Genomic DNA, 20,029 nt, shown 5'->3' with positions numbered 1-20,029 from the left:
CGACCTGTCACAGCCCGGGCTCCTCTCCTGCACTCTGACCAGGCCGCGCCGTACCCCGCCCTCTGTACACAGTAACCTTCTGCCCTCGGTTACACAGGGAGGATCCTCGGCAAACAGCCCCGACCGCTCACGTCACGAGCCGCCTACGCCTCTTTCCTCACGCACCCACTGTGGCTGCAAAAATCCCTTTCGCGCCGCTCGCCCAGCCAATCCCGAATCGCTCTCTCCGCTCAGCCAATCGCGTCGCGCACCGCCCTCCTGCCTAACGGGGAGACTTGGCCGAAGCTCGCAGCCAATCAGAGATCCGCCCTGTGTTTGAGTGACAGGGATACCCTGGCAGGAGTCAGGAAGTGGCTGCTTGGATGCTGTCAGTTGTCCTGTGTCTGCTGGGAGGAACGCACTGCCTGCACCATGGCCAGCGGGGATAAGACCACCTACTACACCCTGGAGGAGATACAGAAACACAACCACAGCAAGAGCACCTGGATCATCATCCACAACAAGGTGTACGACGTCACCAAGTTCCTGGAAGAGGTAGGTATGACTGTCTGGCAGTGATGGTATGTTGTTGGTGCTTTCACTGGGATCAGGTGTAGCTAGCCCTTTAAATCATAGACAACGTTCTTTATTTATAGAGTGCATTGAGAGAGAATACTATTATAAGTACACCCTATCTGATACACCTATACTGTATATATTTATAAAATTCATGTATTGCATTGGTATCAAAACTATTTGCATGATGGACTACATATCTCACAATGCTCAGCCATCCACACACAGTAATGGTTTATACAGGTTTGTGTGTATCTGTGTTGCAGCTCTTTAACTCGCCACCCACTGTTGATCAATGTGTTGGGTCACTTGTAAACACAAACAGAGAATGTGAGACTCTTTAAAACCAGTTCCAGGATGGCATCTCTGTGATACAGGGGTTGAGAGATGTAACCGACCAAAGTAGCTGAATTGAAAGTAAAGCTGATATATATATATAATTTTATTTATTTATTATTTTTTTTGTAAAGAGATACTATTGGCATCCACACCACTTCATCTTAATAAAGTGATCTGGGTGCGGTGCTCCTGTCATTTCAGACTTGCAGTGTAAACCATTGTTGTTCAGTAAATGTGGCAGTGCTTTTCTTCCTGACAGCCACTAGAGGTTATTCGGCTGTAAGAACATGCACACACTTGCATGCATGCACACCAGCGTGTGCACACGCTTGCACGTCTGGTCTTAGGTCTGTGAGCGAGGGGGATGCATTTCTCATAAAAATCAGCACTTTTATAAACTGTGGCTAAACTATGATACTCCACATCCATAAAGCACTTCAGCAAGATGAATTGCTTTTGGGGTGTAGAGTGGTCCTTTAATTTGCCTTGCCAGATCCTACAGCAGGCACCTTTTGTGTGATTACATTTCAATCAACCTAGCAGAGGATAATAACTTCTAAAGTAATCACACTGTACTATTAAAAAAAAAAAAATGAAATCTCTTATTTTCATGGAGGCTGTGTGAGTTTAGCAGCGAGGGTAATAAAAGCATTTAATTCCTAAATTGCAGAGAATTGAGTAGTGAGACTTACATGACACATTTTCATCTGTACTATAAGACAACCTAAACAAACAACACTATGAAAACCATAACTACAGCTTTTATATAGTGGTTTTGCTAAGAGCCTGTCTCTGTAATCTGACAAATATAAACACTTCCATTTCCCTAAGGACATTTCTAGTGACTTTTTTTTTCTTAGAATATTACATTTAATAAATTGTTTGTGGGCTTTTTTTTTATTGTTTTTTTTTTTTTTGAGAAAATGTCACTTTTAATCAACCTAACTTTGCTGCTGTTGCAGGTTCACACGGCAATCATAGCAGCAGGCAAGTTAGGTTGAGCAGCAGTACTAAAAAAACGAGAAGTGAACAAAGTGTATTCCTGACCCTATAGTGCTAGAAACACTATTTAGGTGGCCGTCCCCCTCTTTTTCTTAATAGGGTTAAATCTTACTTTTATTCCAGCACCGCACCAGTCCAATTTCAACCAATCTTATGTTTTCCTATGGGAAAGCATTGGACTGGTTGATAAAGCAATATAACAAAGTGGCGGGTGCAACATACAAATAAGAAATACAGAATAAATATACTTAGTAGTAACCGTTTCTTGGGCTTAATCTGTAAAATATAAAAGTCCATACATAGTGTAAAACTGTAAATAGTAGAAGAGATAAAAGCAAAGGTAATGGGTCACTCACAATGTATAGAGCCTAAAATAGCAGGCTCTGGTTTAATCGCATGTGGAAAATCAGCTTTTCCTAGCTATTCAGAATGTCCCCACGATCTTCCTATGGACACTGATGTCTAGTCCTAGATGCAGGAAAGATAGATGGTAGACCAAAATATTGTAACTTTAAAAAGTATTTACTTGAAATAAAATAACAATATAAATAAAATCTAAAAGATAATATACGAAAAAAACAACGCGTTTCGACAGTTCGTCTTTTTCAAGTGTATAAAGTCCTCTTCTTCCGGCGTCCTTTTTAAATCTATGTTTCCGGAAGTAAAATTTCCCGCCAGATTTTACTTCCGGTATAACGTCATGACGCACGTTCCGTCGTTGCGTCATGATACATGGACCATCATTACGTCATTTCTTATGCGTCCGTTCGGCAACCCGGAAGTGACCGGAGGAATTCCATTTTGTAAAAGGGCAAACAGTTCTTATAATTAGAAAACAGCTAATAATCTTGCAATTATACAATTAGTGCATCTATCAAACATAATACAATGTAACAATAAGAGGCAATTCTCATGCTATTAATACATTGAACACATTTAAATATAATAAATAAGTCAACTTGTTATACATTATAATAAAAAGCATAGTGAAAAACATAATAAAAATGCCCATATAATAGACAATATATAGCTGCATATATGGACAAATACAAGGATATAATTAAAACAGGGAAACAATACCTCTAAAAATATAAGAAAGGAGAAAAAGAAAACAAAGTTAAAATAAATATAATATAATATATATATTAAAAATCATATTAACGCTGCCATTTCGAAATCCACGTTGAGACCATTGGGAGACAAGGTGTCCAAATTAAAGATCCACCTCATCTCAAAACGGCTCAACGTCGATTCCACATGACCACCCCTCCAATGGGGTCTAATATGTTGAATGCCATAAAAACTAAGTCCTGTGGGGTCTCCTCCATGATTTTTCAAAAAATGTAAGGAAACATTGTGTTTCAAAAAACCTTTTTTTTATATTATAGATATGCTCTCGTATTCTTATTTTTAATGTCCTTGATGTCTTCCCAACATATTGGAGTCCACAAGGACATACGAGAACATATATAATATTTTTTGAATGACACGTAATAAGTGAATCAATTTTATAATTAGGTGTTCCTACTCGTGACTTAAAACTGTCTAGTTTTTTGGGTTTATTTTTATAAGTGTTGCATCCCATGCAGTCACAACAATAATGAAAACCTTTATTATTATCCTTTTAACTACTCAAAAAGTTATTATTCTTAGGTTTATCTAGATAACTTGTTGTTAAAATTTGTCCAAGGTTTTTTGCTCCCCTAAACACAATTTTAGGTTTATTTTCAATATAAGGTAAAATATCTGTGTCCTGTTGTAGGATATGCCCGTTTTTGTTGAGCACTCTTTTTAGGGTTTTATGTTCCTTACTATAATTAAAAATCATAGGGATCGTGTCATCCCTTTTCTTATCCCTAGATTTATATACTAAAAGAGATTCTCTATTCATCTCTTTTACAGTCCTAATTTCATCTTCTAATTTTTCTGAGTCATAGCCCCTATCTATAAATTGTTCCTTAAGAATATTAGCTTGATCTTCAAAGGAATTTAGGTCTGTACAATTACGTCTTACCCGAATAAATTGTCTCCTAGGGATATTATCCAGCCACGGTAAGGAATGGCAACTATCCATGTGGATATAACTATTGACATCCACAGATTTAAAAAACGTGCGAGTACTAATTTTGTGATCTTGTATAAAAATTTCTAGTTCTAAAAAATGGATACAATCGGATCTTTATGGATACAATCTTTATTAATTAAAATTATCGGTGAAATCCGTACAAAACTAGAACCGTTTATCGGTACAGGTGATTTTAAATCTATCTCAAATACAATTATGGTAAGAGTGGATAAATTGGAATCTTCGATTATTACTTCAAAGAAAAATAAGTATCAGAGAGATACTAATGATTACGCTACAAATAATATTCGTAAGAAACCTAGGACTAATTCCAATCAAAATAAATCTAGACCTAATATGACCAACCATAAATATGAAACTAAAAACGCCATATATGATCAGACTCTAGAAAGAAGATCGAGATATGACAATTCAGCCCAGGAATGGACTGAAGTCAAAAGAAATCACCATAAACGTAGGGACAGCAATAACATAATAGAAACAAAATATAATAGACCGACGAACAAAAAATATAGTCAGAAAGCAAATGAATTTGGCCATAAACAGAAACATGTCCCAGTTAAATATGATAGTTTTCCCCTAAGATATAGGAGGGAAAACAGTCCACCATTGAGATCAAGGAGAGAAATTGAGATATCTAATCGATTTGAACCGATTAGAGATTTGGATAACCATAGAACGACTCCTTTTTTAGAGAGGAGATGGAGGGAACCTCCTATTCGGACTCCTATACCCCAAAAAAGACGATACAGGGACATAGAGGAGGAAAGAGATTGGAGAGACCGAAAAGAAAAAATCATGAGGAAATAAGAATTTTTAATTTATCTAAAAAGGTCCTTAATTTAAATGAAAGAAATGTTTTAAATAAAGGTTTTAAGTTTGCACCTAGCGGCATTATGGACAAATTTGAGGCATATACTGACATTAACAGATTTATGAGGAGATTATGTTTAAAAAAAATTTTTGATCGGAATCCCCCGAAAGAGGAAAGTATTAATGTAGAAGTGTCTCGTTTTAATCATACAGATTTAAAACCACAGTCATCCTTCTATCCTATACATTTAAAATCCAATTCTATGAAAGTCTTTGAAAGGGCATGTGTTAATGACATTAAGCAAATTAAAATGAATAAGAAAGATAATCTGACAAGAAAAGAAAGACAGGCCATGCAAAATCTAGGTAAAGATTCCCAAATAGTAATTAAGCCAGCAGACAAGGGGGGTGGTGTGGTTCTGATGGATAGAGATAAATACATCTAAGAAATTGAACGTCAATTAGAAGACTGTAACACTTATAAGAAATTGGAAAAAAATCCACAAGCAGATATTAACGAGAAATTCAGGAAATACTTGGAGAAAGGTTTCTCTAAAGGTATTATAAATTAAAAAGAATATACCTTTTTAAACATTAAATCACCTAAAATTCCTGTAATCTATACTTTACCAAAATTGCATAAGGATGTATCCAACCCCCCTAGTAGACCTATCGCCTCAGGGGTTGGATCTCTTTTATCTACTTTATCGAAGTATGTAGACATACACCTTCAACCATTGGTTAAAAAGAGTCCATCTTACTTAAAAGACTCTGAGTCTATTACAGATTTTGAAAAACTTTATATGGAAAGAGGACTTTTTATTTATTACGTGTGATGTTACTAGCTTGTACACCTGTATTGATCATGAGAGAGGGTGTCAAGCTACACGTTTTTTCTTAGAATCCTCCACATTGTATCCTGCCGAACAGGTGGACTTTGTTATGGAAGGGATATCCCTTATCCTCCGTATCAACTTGTTCTGGTTTGAGGATGACTTTTTCTTACAATGTAGGGGGACAGCTATGGGGACCAGGTTCGCACCCAGTTATGCGAATCTGATTGGAGTGCGAACCTGGTCCTATACTAAAGGTACATCGATGATATTTTTTTAATTTGGAAAGGTGACCAAGACTCTGCTCTAGATTTTATTACAATTTTAAATTCGAATCAGTGGAATATACAGATTAATAAAGATTGTATCCATTTTTTTAGATCTAGAAATTTTTATACAAGATCACAAAATTAGTACTCGCACGTTTTTTAAATCTGTGGATGTCAATAGTTATATCCACATGGATAGTTGCTATTCCTTACCGTGGCTGGATAATATCCCTAGGAGACAATTTATTCGGGTAAGACGTAATTGTACAAACCTAAATTCCTTTGAAGATCAAGCTAATATTCTTAAGGAACAATTTATAGATAGGGGCTATGACTCCACGCGCGCTCTGCATTCATCTACGCGCGCGCGCTCTGCATTCATATACACACACTACGCACGCACACGCTCTGCATTCATATGCACGCACACGCTCTGCATTCATATGCACACACACGCTCTGCATTCATATGCACACGCACGCTCTGCATTCATATGCACACGCACGCTCTGCATTCATATGCACACACACGCTCTGCATTCATATGCACACACACGCCCTGCATTCATATGCACACACACGCCCTGCATTCATATGCACACACACGCCCTGCATTCATATGCACACACACGCCCTGCATTCATATGCACACACACGCCCTGCATTCATATGCACACACACGCCCTGCATTCATATGCACACACACGCCCTGCATTCATATGCACACACTACGCACACACGCTCTGCATTCATATACACACACTATACAAACACACATACACTCTGCATTCGTAAACACATACACATTACACAAACACACACTAGTTTAGTGAGGCAAAGAAGGTCAGGGGGCTAGATTGTGTTTTTAACATTATAGGGTCAGGAAAACCATGTTTGTGTTCCTGGCCCTATAGTGTTCCTTTAAGTGGAGTCCTCTTAAATCTCTTATAGAAGAAGAGGGCCGGCAGTACAATCTCTTTCTGCAGCCCTTACTGCTTGGATCCCATATGCCTTACCAGGGGTAACTCTAGTCTTCCTTCCATTTAAGATTTATGTCTAAAGCAGAAATGATACTTCTACAATACTTCCATTCATATTTGGAGGAAATTTGTTGACTGAGAAGATCAGCTATTGTGGCAGGATGTTTAAATGCAGTAGTGCATATGTGTTGCCAGGCTGTGTATTTGCATACAGGGCAGCAGTATGGGGGTGAGAGAGAGAATAGTGATGTTTTTGGTTTGTGTGTAGTTAAATTGTAAACATAGGGTCTGTAATTTTTGTGCACCAATTGCAAATTCTGTATGTATAACGTGATAGCAAATGTTAAAAAATATTAATTCAATGTATGTATATCTCAAAGATAACTTCCTCCTCATCACACTACCTATACCAGTGATGGCGAACCTATGGCACGCGTGCCACAGGTGGCACGCCGGGCCCTCTCTGTGGGCACGCGGCCATACGTTTACAATCACTGCAGAGTAGGCACCTGCCTGCCCAAAACGGGAGCTGTGTGGAGCGTTGCCGCGCGTTACCATGGCAACGCTCCACACAGCATCGCGCGGGAGGACAGGAGAGCTGCAGGACCTGTCCTCCTGTCCTGCATACCACCACCAGACCACCAGGGATGGCTGTGTCCCCCCCCCCCTCCCCTTCACCAAAGGTAATAAGAAGGGAAGGGGGGGATACTGATTTTTTTAACCCACCCACAGCATCCCTACCCACAGCACCCCTACCCCCCTACCCACAGCACCCCTACCCACAGCACCCCTACCCACAGCACCCCTACCCCCACTAACCACAGCACCCCTACCCCCACTAACCACAGCACTCCTACCCACAGCACCCCTACCCCCTACCCACAGCACCCCTACCCCCTACCCACAGCACCCCTACCCCCCCTACCCACATCACCCCCTACCCACATCACCCCCTACCCACAGCACCCCCTACCCACAGCACCCCCTACCCACAGCACCCCCTACCCACAGCACCCCTACCCACAGCACCCCTACCCACAGCACCCCTACCCACAGCACCCCTACCCACAGCACCCCTACCCACAGCACCCCTAACCACAGCACCCCTACCCCCCTACCCACAGCACCCCTACCCCTTCTACACACAGCACCCCTACCCCCTCTACACACAGCACCCCCTCTACACACAGCACCCCTACCCACAGCACCCCTACCCACAGCACCCTTTCCCCCCCACACACAGCACCCCTACCCCCCCACACACAAAGCACCCCTACCCCCCCACACACACAGCACCCCTACCCCACACACACACAGCACCCCTACCCCCCACACACACAGCACCCCTACCCCCCACACACACAGCACCCCTACCCCCCCCACACACAGCACCCCTACCCCCCACACACACAGCACCCCTACCCCCACACACAGCACCCCTACCCCCACACACAGCACCCCTACCCCCACACACAGCACCCCTACCCCCACACACAGCACCCCTACCCCCACACACACAGCACCCCTACCCCCACACACACAGCACCCCTACCCCCCCCACACACAGCACCCCTACCCCCCCCCACACACAGCACCCCTACCCCCCCCCCACACACAGCACCCCTACCCCCCCCCCACACAGCACCCCTACCCCCCCCCACACAGCACCCCTACCCCCCCCCCCACACAGCACCCCTACCCCCCACACACACAGCACCCCTACCCCCCACACACACAGCACCCCTACCCCCCACACACAGCACCCTTTCCCCCCCACACACAGCACCCTTTCCCCCCCCACACAGCACCCTTTCCCCCCCACACACACAGCACCCCTACCCCCCCACACACACAGCACCCTTCCCCCCCCACACGCACAGCACCCTTTCCCCCCCCCACACACAGCACCCTTTCCCCCCCCACACACAGCACCCTTTCCCCCCCCACACACAGCACCCTTTCCCCCCCCCACACACAGCACCCTTTCCCCCCCCCACACACAGCACCCTTTCCCCCCCCCCCACACACAGCACCCTTTCCCCCCCACACACAGCACCCTTTCCCCCCCCACACACAGCACCCTTTCCCCCCCCACACACAGCACCCTTTCCCCCCCCCACACACAGCACCCTTTCCCCCACACACACAGCACCCTTTCCCCAAAAAACACACACAGCACCCTTTCCCCAAAAAACACACACAGCACCCTTTCCCCAAAAAACACACACAGCACCCTTTCCCCAAAAAACACACACAGCACCCTTTCCCCAAAAAACACACACAGCACCCTTTCCCCAAAAAACACACACAGCACCCTTTCCCCAAAAAAACACACACAGCACCCTTTCCCCAAAAAAACACACACAGCACCCTTTCCCCAAAAAAACACACACAGCACCCTTTCCCCAAAAAAACACACACAGCACCCTTTACCCAAAAAACACACACAGCACCCTTTCCCCCCCCACACACACAGCACCCTTCCCCCCCCCACACAGCACCCTACCCCCCCACACACAGCACCCTACCCCCCCACACACAGCACCCTACCCCCCACACACAGCACCCTACCCCCCCACACACAGCACCCTACCCCCCCACACACAGCACCCTACCCCCCCACACACAGCACCCTACCCCCCCACACACAGCACCCTACCCCCCCACACACAGCACCCTACCCCCCCACACACAGCACCCTACCCCCCCACACACAGCACCCTACCCCCCCACACACAGCACCCTACCCCCCCACACACAGCACCCTACCCCCCCACACACAGCACCCTACCCCCCCCACCCACACAGCACCCTATCCCCCCCACCCACACAGCACCCTACCCCCCCCCACACACAGCACCCTACCCCCCCCACACACAGCACCCTACCCCCCCCACACACAGCACCCTACCCCCCCACACACAACACCCCAACCCCCCACACACAGCATTGCACACAGACACATACACTGCACCCCTCAATGCAGTATATGTGTGTGTGTGTGTGTGTTCAGCAGTCTTTATTTATTAAGCAGTGTGTGTGTGTGTGTGTGTGTGTGTGTGTGTATTCAGCAGTGTGTGTGTGTATTCAGCAGACTGCGTGCGTGTATTCAGCAGACTGTACTTAGCAGTGTGCGTGTATTTAGCGGACTGTGTACTCAGCAGTGTGCGTGTATTTAGCTGACTGTGTGTGTATTTAGCAGTCTGTCTGTGTCTCGGTGTGTGTATGTATTAAGCAGTTGGTGTGTGAATGTGTTCAGCAGTCTGTGTGTATGTATTGCATTTGTTGGAGATACTAATAAATATAAGCGTAATTTATATCATTATTTAAAATTTGTATAATTTAACTCCCTGTTGTGTTCTTCTTTTAAAACAAAAGTTGTTAACTGTACGAATAGTTTTTTCTAAACGTAAACCTCAGTATTCAGGTTTAATTGCCATGTTGGCACTTTGAGGGGAAAAAAATTGGCATGTATTGCGGTTTGGGCACTCGGGCTCAAAAAGGTTCGCCATCACTGACCTATACCAATCTGTTACCCCTCCAAATGAAGAATGGCAGCCGAATTCTTATCCTAATGTTGCACTCCATATTTTGTATACTTTCCGAAAATTACTAATTAAAGTGCTCTGGGTGCAGTATACCTGTCCCTTTACCGTGTAATTTTAAAAAAATACATTTTTTTTATAGAAACTGCATTGTTTACATTGCAGAGTCAAAGCTGCATCTAGTGGCTGTCTACCAAACCGCCACTAGAGGCGTTTCCTGCAGTTCAGAGTTTAACTCTGTGAAACAACGCTGGGCGTCCTCACGCTTTGCATGAGGATGTCCAACGTTTTACAAATCCCCATAGGAAAGCATTGAATCTATGCTTTCCTTTATGGAGAAGACCTGATACATGCATGGCGCGTTGGAGGAGAAGACCAAGCCAGCGTCCAGGTACCTCTGCGTTGGAAACAGGTAAGTGGTAAACAAACCAAAAAGGAAATAATCTTTGATACCCTTTTAAGACAGAATTTAAAATAAGCTTGTTTATCTAATCTCTTGGTTACATCAGTTTGATTGCAGGCTTTATGTAAACTTTAAACTGAGTACAGAAGTGTAGCCAAAGGTAAAGCAAGTTTATGCTCCAAGGACATTTCGGGTTTTGTCTTCTGAATGCTGCCAATATACACGGTCTTTGTAGTACTACTACTACACAAGTATCCACAATTATGCCCTAATCAAGCACATATTGATTCATTTTATACATGGTTTATAGTGTTGGACATAGAACTACTTTTAATATTGTTAAATGGCTTATGTGCTTATTTTTACAGTACATATATTTTTAGCCTGGATTTAATATGACTTTTTTATTATGCCATTTTAATTTGGGTGACAAATATTTTAAACATTGCTAATAGTTCTTTTGAGCACCTTTTCCTAGTGTGATGATTAATTTTTTTTTTAATTTCTATTAAAAAAACAAAACAAAAAAAGAAAGCTAATAAGTCAATTTAGAGATCTTTGTTAATACAGTGCTTTGCAGTTATAGTCTGAATTCCTGTTATTGTAAGGATAGCATTAAGTACAGTGGTAGAATTTATTATTTTCTTTTTTTGCATTTTCCATTTTATTTTGGGTCTGTTTTTCTCTGCCCCCTCTACATCTGCTTTGTCAAAACTGGAGCCAAGGAGAGCCGTTGGGCAGGGTTGCTCCCAGGCTTCTGTTCTAACGATTTTGGCAAAGCAGATGTGGAGGAGGCAGAGAGATATGGCACAGGAGAGGAGACTTTGGGGTGGTACCATTTGTGAATGGTTTGACCCCTTAAGGTAAACCAGCACCTGTGATCTCCTGGCACCATAACAACTTCCTTTTTGTTGTTTTGGTGCCCAAACTGTTCTTTTTAATATATTAATATACACATAATGTATGATTGTATAAACATGTTTTTAAGGAGTTTACATTCTCTAGCAACTAGGAGGTAAAAAAAGTCTGTAAATTTCTTTACTTCAGTGGTTTACCGAATTAGCAGGGTATACGTGTGTAAGTAGTGCTGCTTTGTTTTGGAGCACTCAAAGTAAAAACACATTTATTCTGTGGATAAAAAAAAAAAAAAAATGTTCAAAAAACCTCAGGTGGCATGACATTTTCAGCAGTTGTTTTGGGGGGATTGTGTGAAAGAAGATATACTTGTCTGAAGCATTTCCTCTCTGCCACATCTGTTCATTCATCCATCACAAGAGTTCAGTGGCGTCCAATCCAAGGCTTTCTTGATTGAAGCCTCTAACATCCATAGGAAGTGGAGGGGCAGGGCAATCAGGTGACATCGTCCAGATTCTATAATAGAATGAAGATGGACCTTTTCAGTTCATTTTTAGGTTGTCTTTATTATGAAAGTGACACTATAGGTGTCAGGATCGGGACAGGGATCCAACACGCAGAGTACAAACAGGACAGGATACGTATACCGGACCTTAAAATGGCCGGACTAACGTACAGAGAATATAGAGAATGGTCAGAGACAAGCCGAGGTCGAGGGAACGAGAGGACAGGTAAGCGAGGAACAAGCCGGGTCAAGGATAACAGAGGTAAACAGAGTAAGTCAAACAAGCCGGGTCGGAACCAAAGGGATAACAGAAAATACCAGAGCACTGTGTGACTAGGCAGGCTAGAACCACAACAGGGCAATGAGCAAATGAGAGAAGCACTGTTAAATACCCTGGCTCAGAGGGGTAGACACGCCTCCGACGAGTCCTGATTAGTCTCCAAACAATTGAGTGACAGGTCGTTCCGGGTTGGCGTCTTGACGTCGACTTCCGGACGTCATGCTACAAAAGGAAGTGACTCCCTCGCGGCCGGCGTTTATGTGACCGGGTGGACCACGAGGAACATGGGAAACAGACCGTCCGGATGGATAGACGTCTAAGTCTCTACCTCTCCCAGAGGTAGAGACCTCAGGTACCCTGACAATAGGTACCCACATCAGGGGTTCAGAGAGGCACTACGGTCCTAACACTTTAGCGTTGCTTTTAAAGGAAACTATTCAGGATGTTGTGGGGGTTTTTTTTGTGTTTTTTTTTTTTTTGTCAATTGAAAATGTACACTGTAATGTTGCATTTGACAATTTCTGTCCAGTAAGGTGTATATAGTTCAGCTCTTTAGTACTACTCAGCACAACTGACTTACCTCTCCATACACCATTTTGTTGTGAACAGAGCTGTGAACACAACGCTCATACTCGCTGCCTAGATATAACACCGTAAGCTGTGAAGCAGCCCATTAAAGGAAAAACATTGGCACCCAGACCACTTCAGCTCATTGAAGTAGTCTGGGTGCACGGTCCCTGTCAGTTTAACCCTGCAATGGTAATTATTGCAGTTATTGAGAAACTGCAATAATTACCTCTACCTCTAGTGGCTGCCTACCAGACAGCAACTACAAGCGCTTTTGGTCGCCTAACTGATGCTGGACGTCCTTTACACTATGCATGAGTACATTCAGCGTCGGCTAAAACCCCACAGGAAAGCAGTGATCCAATGCTTTTCTATGAGGTTGTCCTAATGCATTCCCGGCTCTTGACGCACTTGTGGATTAGGTCCCTGAAATCTGGTTGGAGGGGCAAAGGCAGAGGGAAATCTGTGCTGGATTCAGGTAAGTGACAAAAGGATTTTTAAACCTTTCTGTGCTGAGGGCGGATATAGACTAGGAATACAATGGTTTCCCTTTTTTGGTAAGGGAAGGTGTGAACTTCTGCTACAGCAATTAAATAAAAATAAAAAACAAGAGACACACTTTGCAGCTGGGGCGATCTACTTGAAGGGTCCAGAGTCCAAAGCCCACACGCTGGTCCACCGGCCTCTCCCCCCGCCTCCCTGTGGATGGGAAGGGGGGAAGAGGAGGCCGACGCAGCCCTTAGAGCCAATCCTTATCCTGAAGTTATACACAACTTATAAGGGAAGATGGGTACGTCTTTGAGCCTTTGAAAGGAGCACATGTTATGGTTTTTTATTTTTATTTATTTTAGCAAATGCAGATTTTTCTTTTTGCCACAATTTATTAAATGCACTTTTGGACAACATTTTTATTTTGAGTTACTTTTATTTGTTTAAAGCAGCACTTTTTCTCATAGATCTACATGCGTCCTTCATAAATGTTTTATCTTTTTATACTTGTGGAATTACAGCTGTCTATAGAATTAGATATTTCTTCACTTTGATGAATATCTGCGTGATACTATAGTGCAAGGTTGCTACATGTTGTCCTTGTTCAGATTAATGGATGAAACCAACTCCAAGAAACTAGTCTCTGTAAGATATTGTGCATTCTGATAGAAAAAACAAAGTAATGTCTCTTGCCCAAAGAAAAAATGATTTAGTCTTTATGTTTAAGTCATGATTTAAATAGTCTTACTGACTAGGGATTTATATAGTGATTTAAAAAGACCTGGTGCTTGCAAAAAGCTGCACATACAGACTTGAGGCACCATGACCACTTCAAATCAATTAAATGGTTATCATGCTTAGAGTAACCCATTAATTAGGTGTTTCATTCTCTTTAAAGCTGCTGATGGTTGACTTTTTATTGAACGTATTGTGGCAGTTTCTGAGTTGCCAGTGAATTTTCAACTGGCAAGTTGCCCAAATACAGGTTTGCTAAGTGATGTGTTCAAAAAGGACTTTGGGCTGTTTGAAAGTTCAAAATTCTGAGTTTGGAATATGTATTGATCATTTCACAACCTCCTCTTTAGTACTACATGTTGCCTTCAGCCTTATAATGTGTTATGCACCAAACCAAAAACCTGAGTTAGAAGAATAGTGGGCAAGTACACACCGTATACAAACAAGATCTGTATTGTGCTGAATAAAATGAATTACCCACCCCACCCATCAACTGATTCCACGTTTATAGCACATAATCCCTTACACCTTACTAAACCGGATTATTCAGTACCGTGTGGTTTGTGATTTAACATTTTTAATTCACTTTGAATGCACAGTAATTCACTCTTGTGGATACACTGTAAAGTGATATTTTGTAATAGTTAAAGATTACAAAATCTTTAGCAGATACAATGTCTGATCTACTTTATATGTGTATGCATGCATTTATATATCTCATTGTATGTACAGGATTTCATATTGAAATACTGCACACAGACACTCCTTGCACCATGACCACGTCCTAAAGTAGTTATGGTGCTTGGAATAGCATAGGTGTGTTTTGTGTGTATGTATGTACATGTTAAAAGGCCCTTTAGGCCTGTATTTGTGGGAGGAGTTATGTCCTCCACTTAAACTCTCAGCCCCTACTGACCTCTGCCGTTCATGCTGATTGACTCACCATAGCAACCAGCACTTCCAGTCCGAGATTCCCGCAAAACAGTTCCTGTCGCCTGCCGTGTCCACTGCCTCCGACCTCCGGTCCTTCCACCCGGCTTCTCCTCAGACGCGGTACCCGGCTTCCGCACACTCGACCGGCACGTACACGTAAGCACCACGGGGCAAATAACGTTTGGTTATTTCCCACGTTCAGGCCTAAAAACTCGTGGATAGGCTCCCTTCTTACTGTATATTGACCGTTCGTGTATTTTTCTGTTCTGTGAATCTGCCATTGCCACTCCAGGTGACTTACCAGGCCCTTCAGGTCCTCCCCTGGTAATCCCTAACATGCCGAGTAGCACCCCACTCCCTCCCCCCCACCCCCTCCCCCCCACCTACACTGTTCAGTGTATCTGCATAGAAGGAAGGGACTGGACTTATACATGCACAAAGTGGTTGACTTAGGCATCAAGTACGGGGGTTCCTCATTCTATGATTACCACAAATCAGTGTCGACCAAGAAAGCAACTCATCTGGCCCAATTTAACATCAGGATAGATGGGTGCCAGATGGACACAGAGTTGTTCTGCCGACACCTTTCCGGATTGAGGCCCCGGTCCTGCGCTGCTTGTAGTTCTACATCTCATTCCACAGACTTGTGCCCCTGTGAGGCAGACCCTTCCTCTTCCCACCACTCCTTCAGCTCACACACTTGGCAAGAAAGCAGGCAGAGGGACAAGTTGGGCAGACCCATTGCGTTTTTCGTCAAGGCGCAGGTGTGCAACAATTTTAATGCTGGCGTCTGGGCTAATTCTCCCATACATGTAGCTGGCAATACCCTAGATCTTATTTTTGCAAATGCATACTCAGTCTCCAATCTCTGTAATACTCCATTTCCTCTATCGGACCACCACCTTTATCATTTGTTCTCGAGTTCCCTCCACACCCAATACCCTCAACCTAACTCCCCCCCGCCCCCTGCAACTCAGGAGGGGAATTCTCTTGCCCTCCAGCAACTCTCAGCTGATCTCCATTCCAAACTCTCATCCATCCCTACCTTCTCATTTCACTCTCTGGCTACCTCCTCATATAATGCTACCCTCCCCTCTGCCCTTGATGTTGAAGCCCCACTCCAAGCACGCTCCTCAAGGAGGGCACGCATCCAACTGTGGCACACTAAGTCAACCCACTACCTGCAGAGATGCTCCCATTCAGCTGAACGCTGCTGAAGGAAGTCTCGCACCTTGTCAGACTTTCTACACTAGTGGTTCCCAAAATTTTTAGGTTCAAAGCACCCTTAATATTTCAATATTTTTCCAAGGCACCGCTGCGGCATTTACTGGGCCCCTAATTTTGGGAGTGGCACTGGTAGATTATTTAAAGCAACTATCCTTGCACAATAACCACTACATTATGTTGTAGTGGTTATGGTGCCAGTAGTGCCCTCCCAGGGTAAGTAGTCAAACTGTTTAAGAACAGTTTGACAACATACCTGGGGTCTTCCGGGATAGGGGCTGTATTGTGTGTGTGTGTGTGTGTACAGGGGTGCATTGTGTTTGTGAAGGATGCAGTTTGTATGTGTGTGGGGGGGTACAGTGTGCGTGTGTATGGGGGGGGGGGCAGTGTGTGGTGTGGGGGTAGGAGGGCAAATTATATATATATATATATATATATATATATGTATATGTATTTTTTATTATTATTAATAATAATAAATATATATATATTTTTTTTTTTTTTTTTGGTTTTAAATTAAAAATAAAAATGATGTCCTCCCCTCCCTGCTTACCTTTGCCTGGGTGGGGGACATTTCCTGCAATGCCTGGTGGTGACTGTGAACTCTAGCAGCCTTAACTGCTGCTAGAGTTCACTCTCGTGAGATTCTGAGTGTTGCCGTGGTAACCGTGAAAACTCTGAGCTCGCGAGAGGAGAACCTGGCGGAGCTGCAGATTAGAGTTCCCCCTGGTCTTCTCTCCCTCCCTCCCTGCCGGCTGTCAGCAAAGTGCTAACGGGCCGGAGAGGGAGATCTCTGATCTCTCCTCCGGTCCTGCAAAGCTGGCAGGGGAGAGGAAGGCACATTTCCCGATGCTATCATCATAGCACCGGGAAAATAACTTGCGGCTCCCCTGTGTTCTACACTATAAATTTGTCTTGCGCTCATATAGTGCAGCCCTCACCCTTGCCAGACAGTCCTACTTTTCTTTTCTCATTAATTCATGCTCCTGCAATCCTAGGCATCTCTTTAAAACTTTTAACTCTACTCTTCACCCTGCTGTAGCCACCCTACAAACATAGTTTTGCACCTTACTTTACTGACAAGACTAAACGGTTAAGGAATTAATTCTCCCCTCTCTATCTTAACCTCACTTGGACCATACCATCCCTACCCTCCAAGACTTCCCTCCAGCTACTGAACAGGAGGTGTTTGCACTTCTCCTCTCCTTCATCCAGTACCTTCCCACCTCATCAGCGCTCTCACCCCTTGTCTTGCACCCTTCTTAACACACATCCTAAACTGCTCTCTTTTATCTGGTGTTGTCCCTGCTCCCCGTAAGCATGCTACTGTTGTACCCATCCTAAAAAAGTCATCCCTAGACCCGTCTTCCATTTCTAACTATCCCTATATCCTTGCTTTCTTTTTCCTCAGAGCTTCTCGAAAGACATGTCTTTAATCGTATGACTCACTAGCTAAATTCCAACTCCCTCCTCAATCCTCTTCAATCTGGTTTATGCCCCCTCCACTCTACTGAGACTGCTTTTATTAAAGTTACAAATGACCTAATCGCAGCCAAATCCAAAAGCCCCTACTCCATACTAATTGTTCTTGACCTCTCTGCTGCCTTTGACACTGTTGATCATGGCCTCCTTCTCCTAACTCTTCAATCTCTTGGTCTCTAACACCGCTCTCTCATGGTTCTCCGCCTATCTCTCCCAACGCTCCTTTAGTGTCTCTTTTTCCAACAGCACCTCCTCTCCTCGTCCTGTCTCAGTCAGAGTCCCTCAAGGTTAATTTCTTGGTCCCCTTTTGTTCTCTCTATAATGCTTCTCTTGGCAAACTCATTAATTCATTTGGATTCCACTACCACCTGTACCCTGACGACACCCAGATATATCCCTCCTCCCCTGACCTCTCCCCTGCTGTCCTACAACGTGTCACCAATTGCCTTTCTTCTATCTCTAATTGGATGTCCTCCTGCTTTCTGAAACTTAATTTCTCTAAAACTGAGTTTCTTACTTTTCCTCCTCATAACACTGATCCTCCTCCTTCACTATCTCTGCAGGTTGATGGTACCTGCCTCACCCCATCCTTTCAAGCTTCGCTGTCTTGGTGTCACTTTTCATCCTGGCCTCACCTTTGCACCTCATGTCCAGTCTGCTGCTAAAAACTGTTGATTCCAACTTAAAACCATTGCCCGCATTCCCCCATTTCTTACGCAAGATGCTGCCAAGGAGCTTGTTTCATGTTCTAGTAATGTCTTGCATCGATTACTGTTATTCTCTCCTAATTGGTCTCCCCAGAAGCCATACTGCCCCCCTACAATCTGCGGTGAATGCTGCTGCCAGGCTGATCTTCCTATCCTGTCGCTACTCACACCTCACCCCTCTGTCGATCCTTACACTGGCTTCCTGTCCCCTACAGGTGTCAATTTTAAATACCTACCTATAAAGCTCTAGCCCCTCTTAAATTTCTTCACTGATTCATAGGTATGCCTCCTTTTGGTCTCTCCGCTCTACTGGTGATCTATCCCGTTTCGGCACAGACACTCTTTCAAAGAGAGCCGAAAGAGTGGGAGGGGCTTCTGCATCATCATGTGACTCAAGCGCACCGTATCCAAAGCTGCTTTGGCGTGAGCCAGCAGGGTTGAAGGCTGTGCAGAGGGTACGGTCAGGAGAATCCAGTGTCTGTGGCACCAGCCAGCACCATGCCAGTGGAATAGTTAGACACCGGCAGCGGTGAGCGGAACAGAAAGCACTCTGGCTGCTGTGGACTCCACTTCCCATGGTACTCAGTCACAGATCACTTCTTTGGTTGGCTGATCGTGATGGTTAGCGCAGTCCTATAGAGATTTGCTAGGAATGCCAGTCCTCTATTGCAGCCAGCTCCCTATTTAGACTTCCGAGGGGCCCTAAGTTATCCCATAGCTGCAAGGAGAGTGTGTGTGATTAGTTCTGGGCTGGGAGGCATTTTACTCCAATGTCTAATATTGTGTATTTAGTGCAGGAATCGCCCTTCTCTAACAACCATATTCATTAAGGGACAACACATGCTATTTACCATGGTAACAGACTGGGGGTTCTGTAAAAAAAAATGATTCTGAGGCAAACGTCTAAAGATGAAAAATCAGTATCAGGGACATTAATTTTAAATTAAATAGCTCCATTTTCTAAACTCTGCCCTGGAATTGCTTTTCCACAACTCCCAGTGTCCATAGAACATTCTGCCTCAGAATATTCGTAACATTGTGTGAAGTTCTATGTCAGAATGTTCAACATGTGTGCCTGTTGAATGCACCTATAGACAGAGCATGTGCCATGTATATTGAATGAGAAATGCATTTTGTTTAATGACTTGTGGGAAGGCAGTAATAATACATGCCTGTTGCATTTTCTAATAGATTTTCATGTTATGTGTATAAAACGTGTGTCTATTGAGGGAGTTTTGTATTTAATTGTAATGTGACGTTATATACAGTTTGACATGTGCTCTTATTGCAATCAGTAATTTTGTGATTTATACCCTTATACCTTTTTATGCTAAACTCATAAGTATATTATTACTGTGTGTTATGTTTTTATTTTGTTATAAAATAATTCATTAAAAAGTCTAATATAAATAAAATTTATAGAAAAAA

The 20,029-nt window shown here is 43.6% G+C and overlaps 1 protein-coding gene across 1 annotated transcript in view; it reads left to right on the top strand.

The window, feature by feature from the left end:
- Positions 1-307: 307 nt before the first annotated feature.
- Positions 308-20,029, top strand: part of LOC134608633 (cytochrome b5) — a 35,822-nt gene continuing 16,100 nt past the window's right edge. Inside the window, exon 1 of the mRNA XM_063451617.1 lies at positions 308-534. Within this exon, the coding sequence (XP_063307687.1) occupies positions 412-534 (123 nt within the window). The 5' untranslated portion in view covers positions 308-411. The remainder of the gene's footprint in view (positions 535-20,029) is intronic.

The sequence above is a fragment of the Pelobates fuscus genome, chromosome 4 (assembly GCF_036172605.1).
Source record: "Pelobates fuscus isolate aPelFus1 chromosome 4, aPelFus1.pri, whole genome shotgun sequence".
Lineage (NCBI taxonomy): Eukaryota > Metazoa > Chordata > Amphibia > Anura > Pelobatidae > Pelobates > Pelobates fuscus.
Note: the sequence above shows the minus strand (reverse complement) of the source record. Positions and strands in the feature narration are given on the sequence as shown.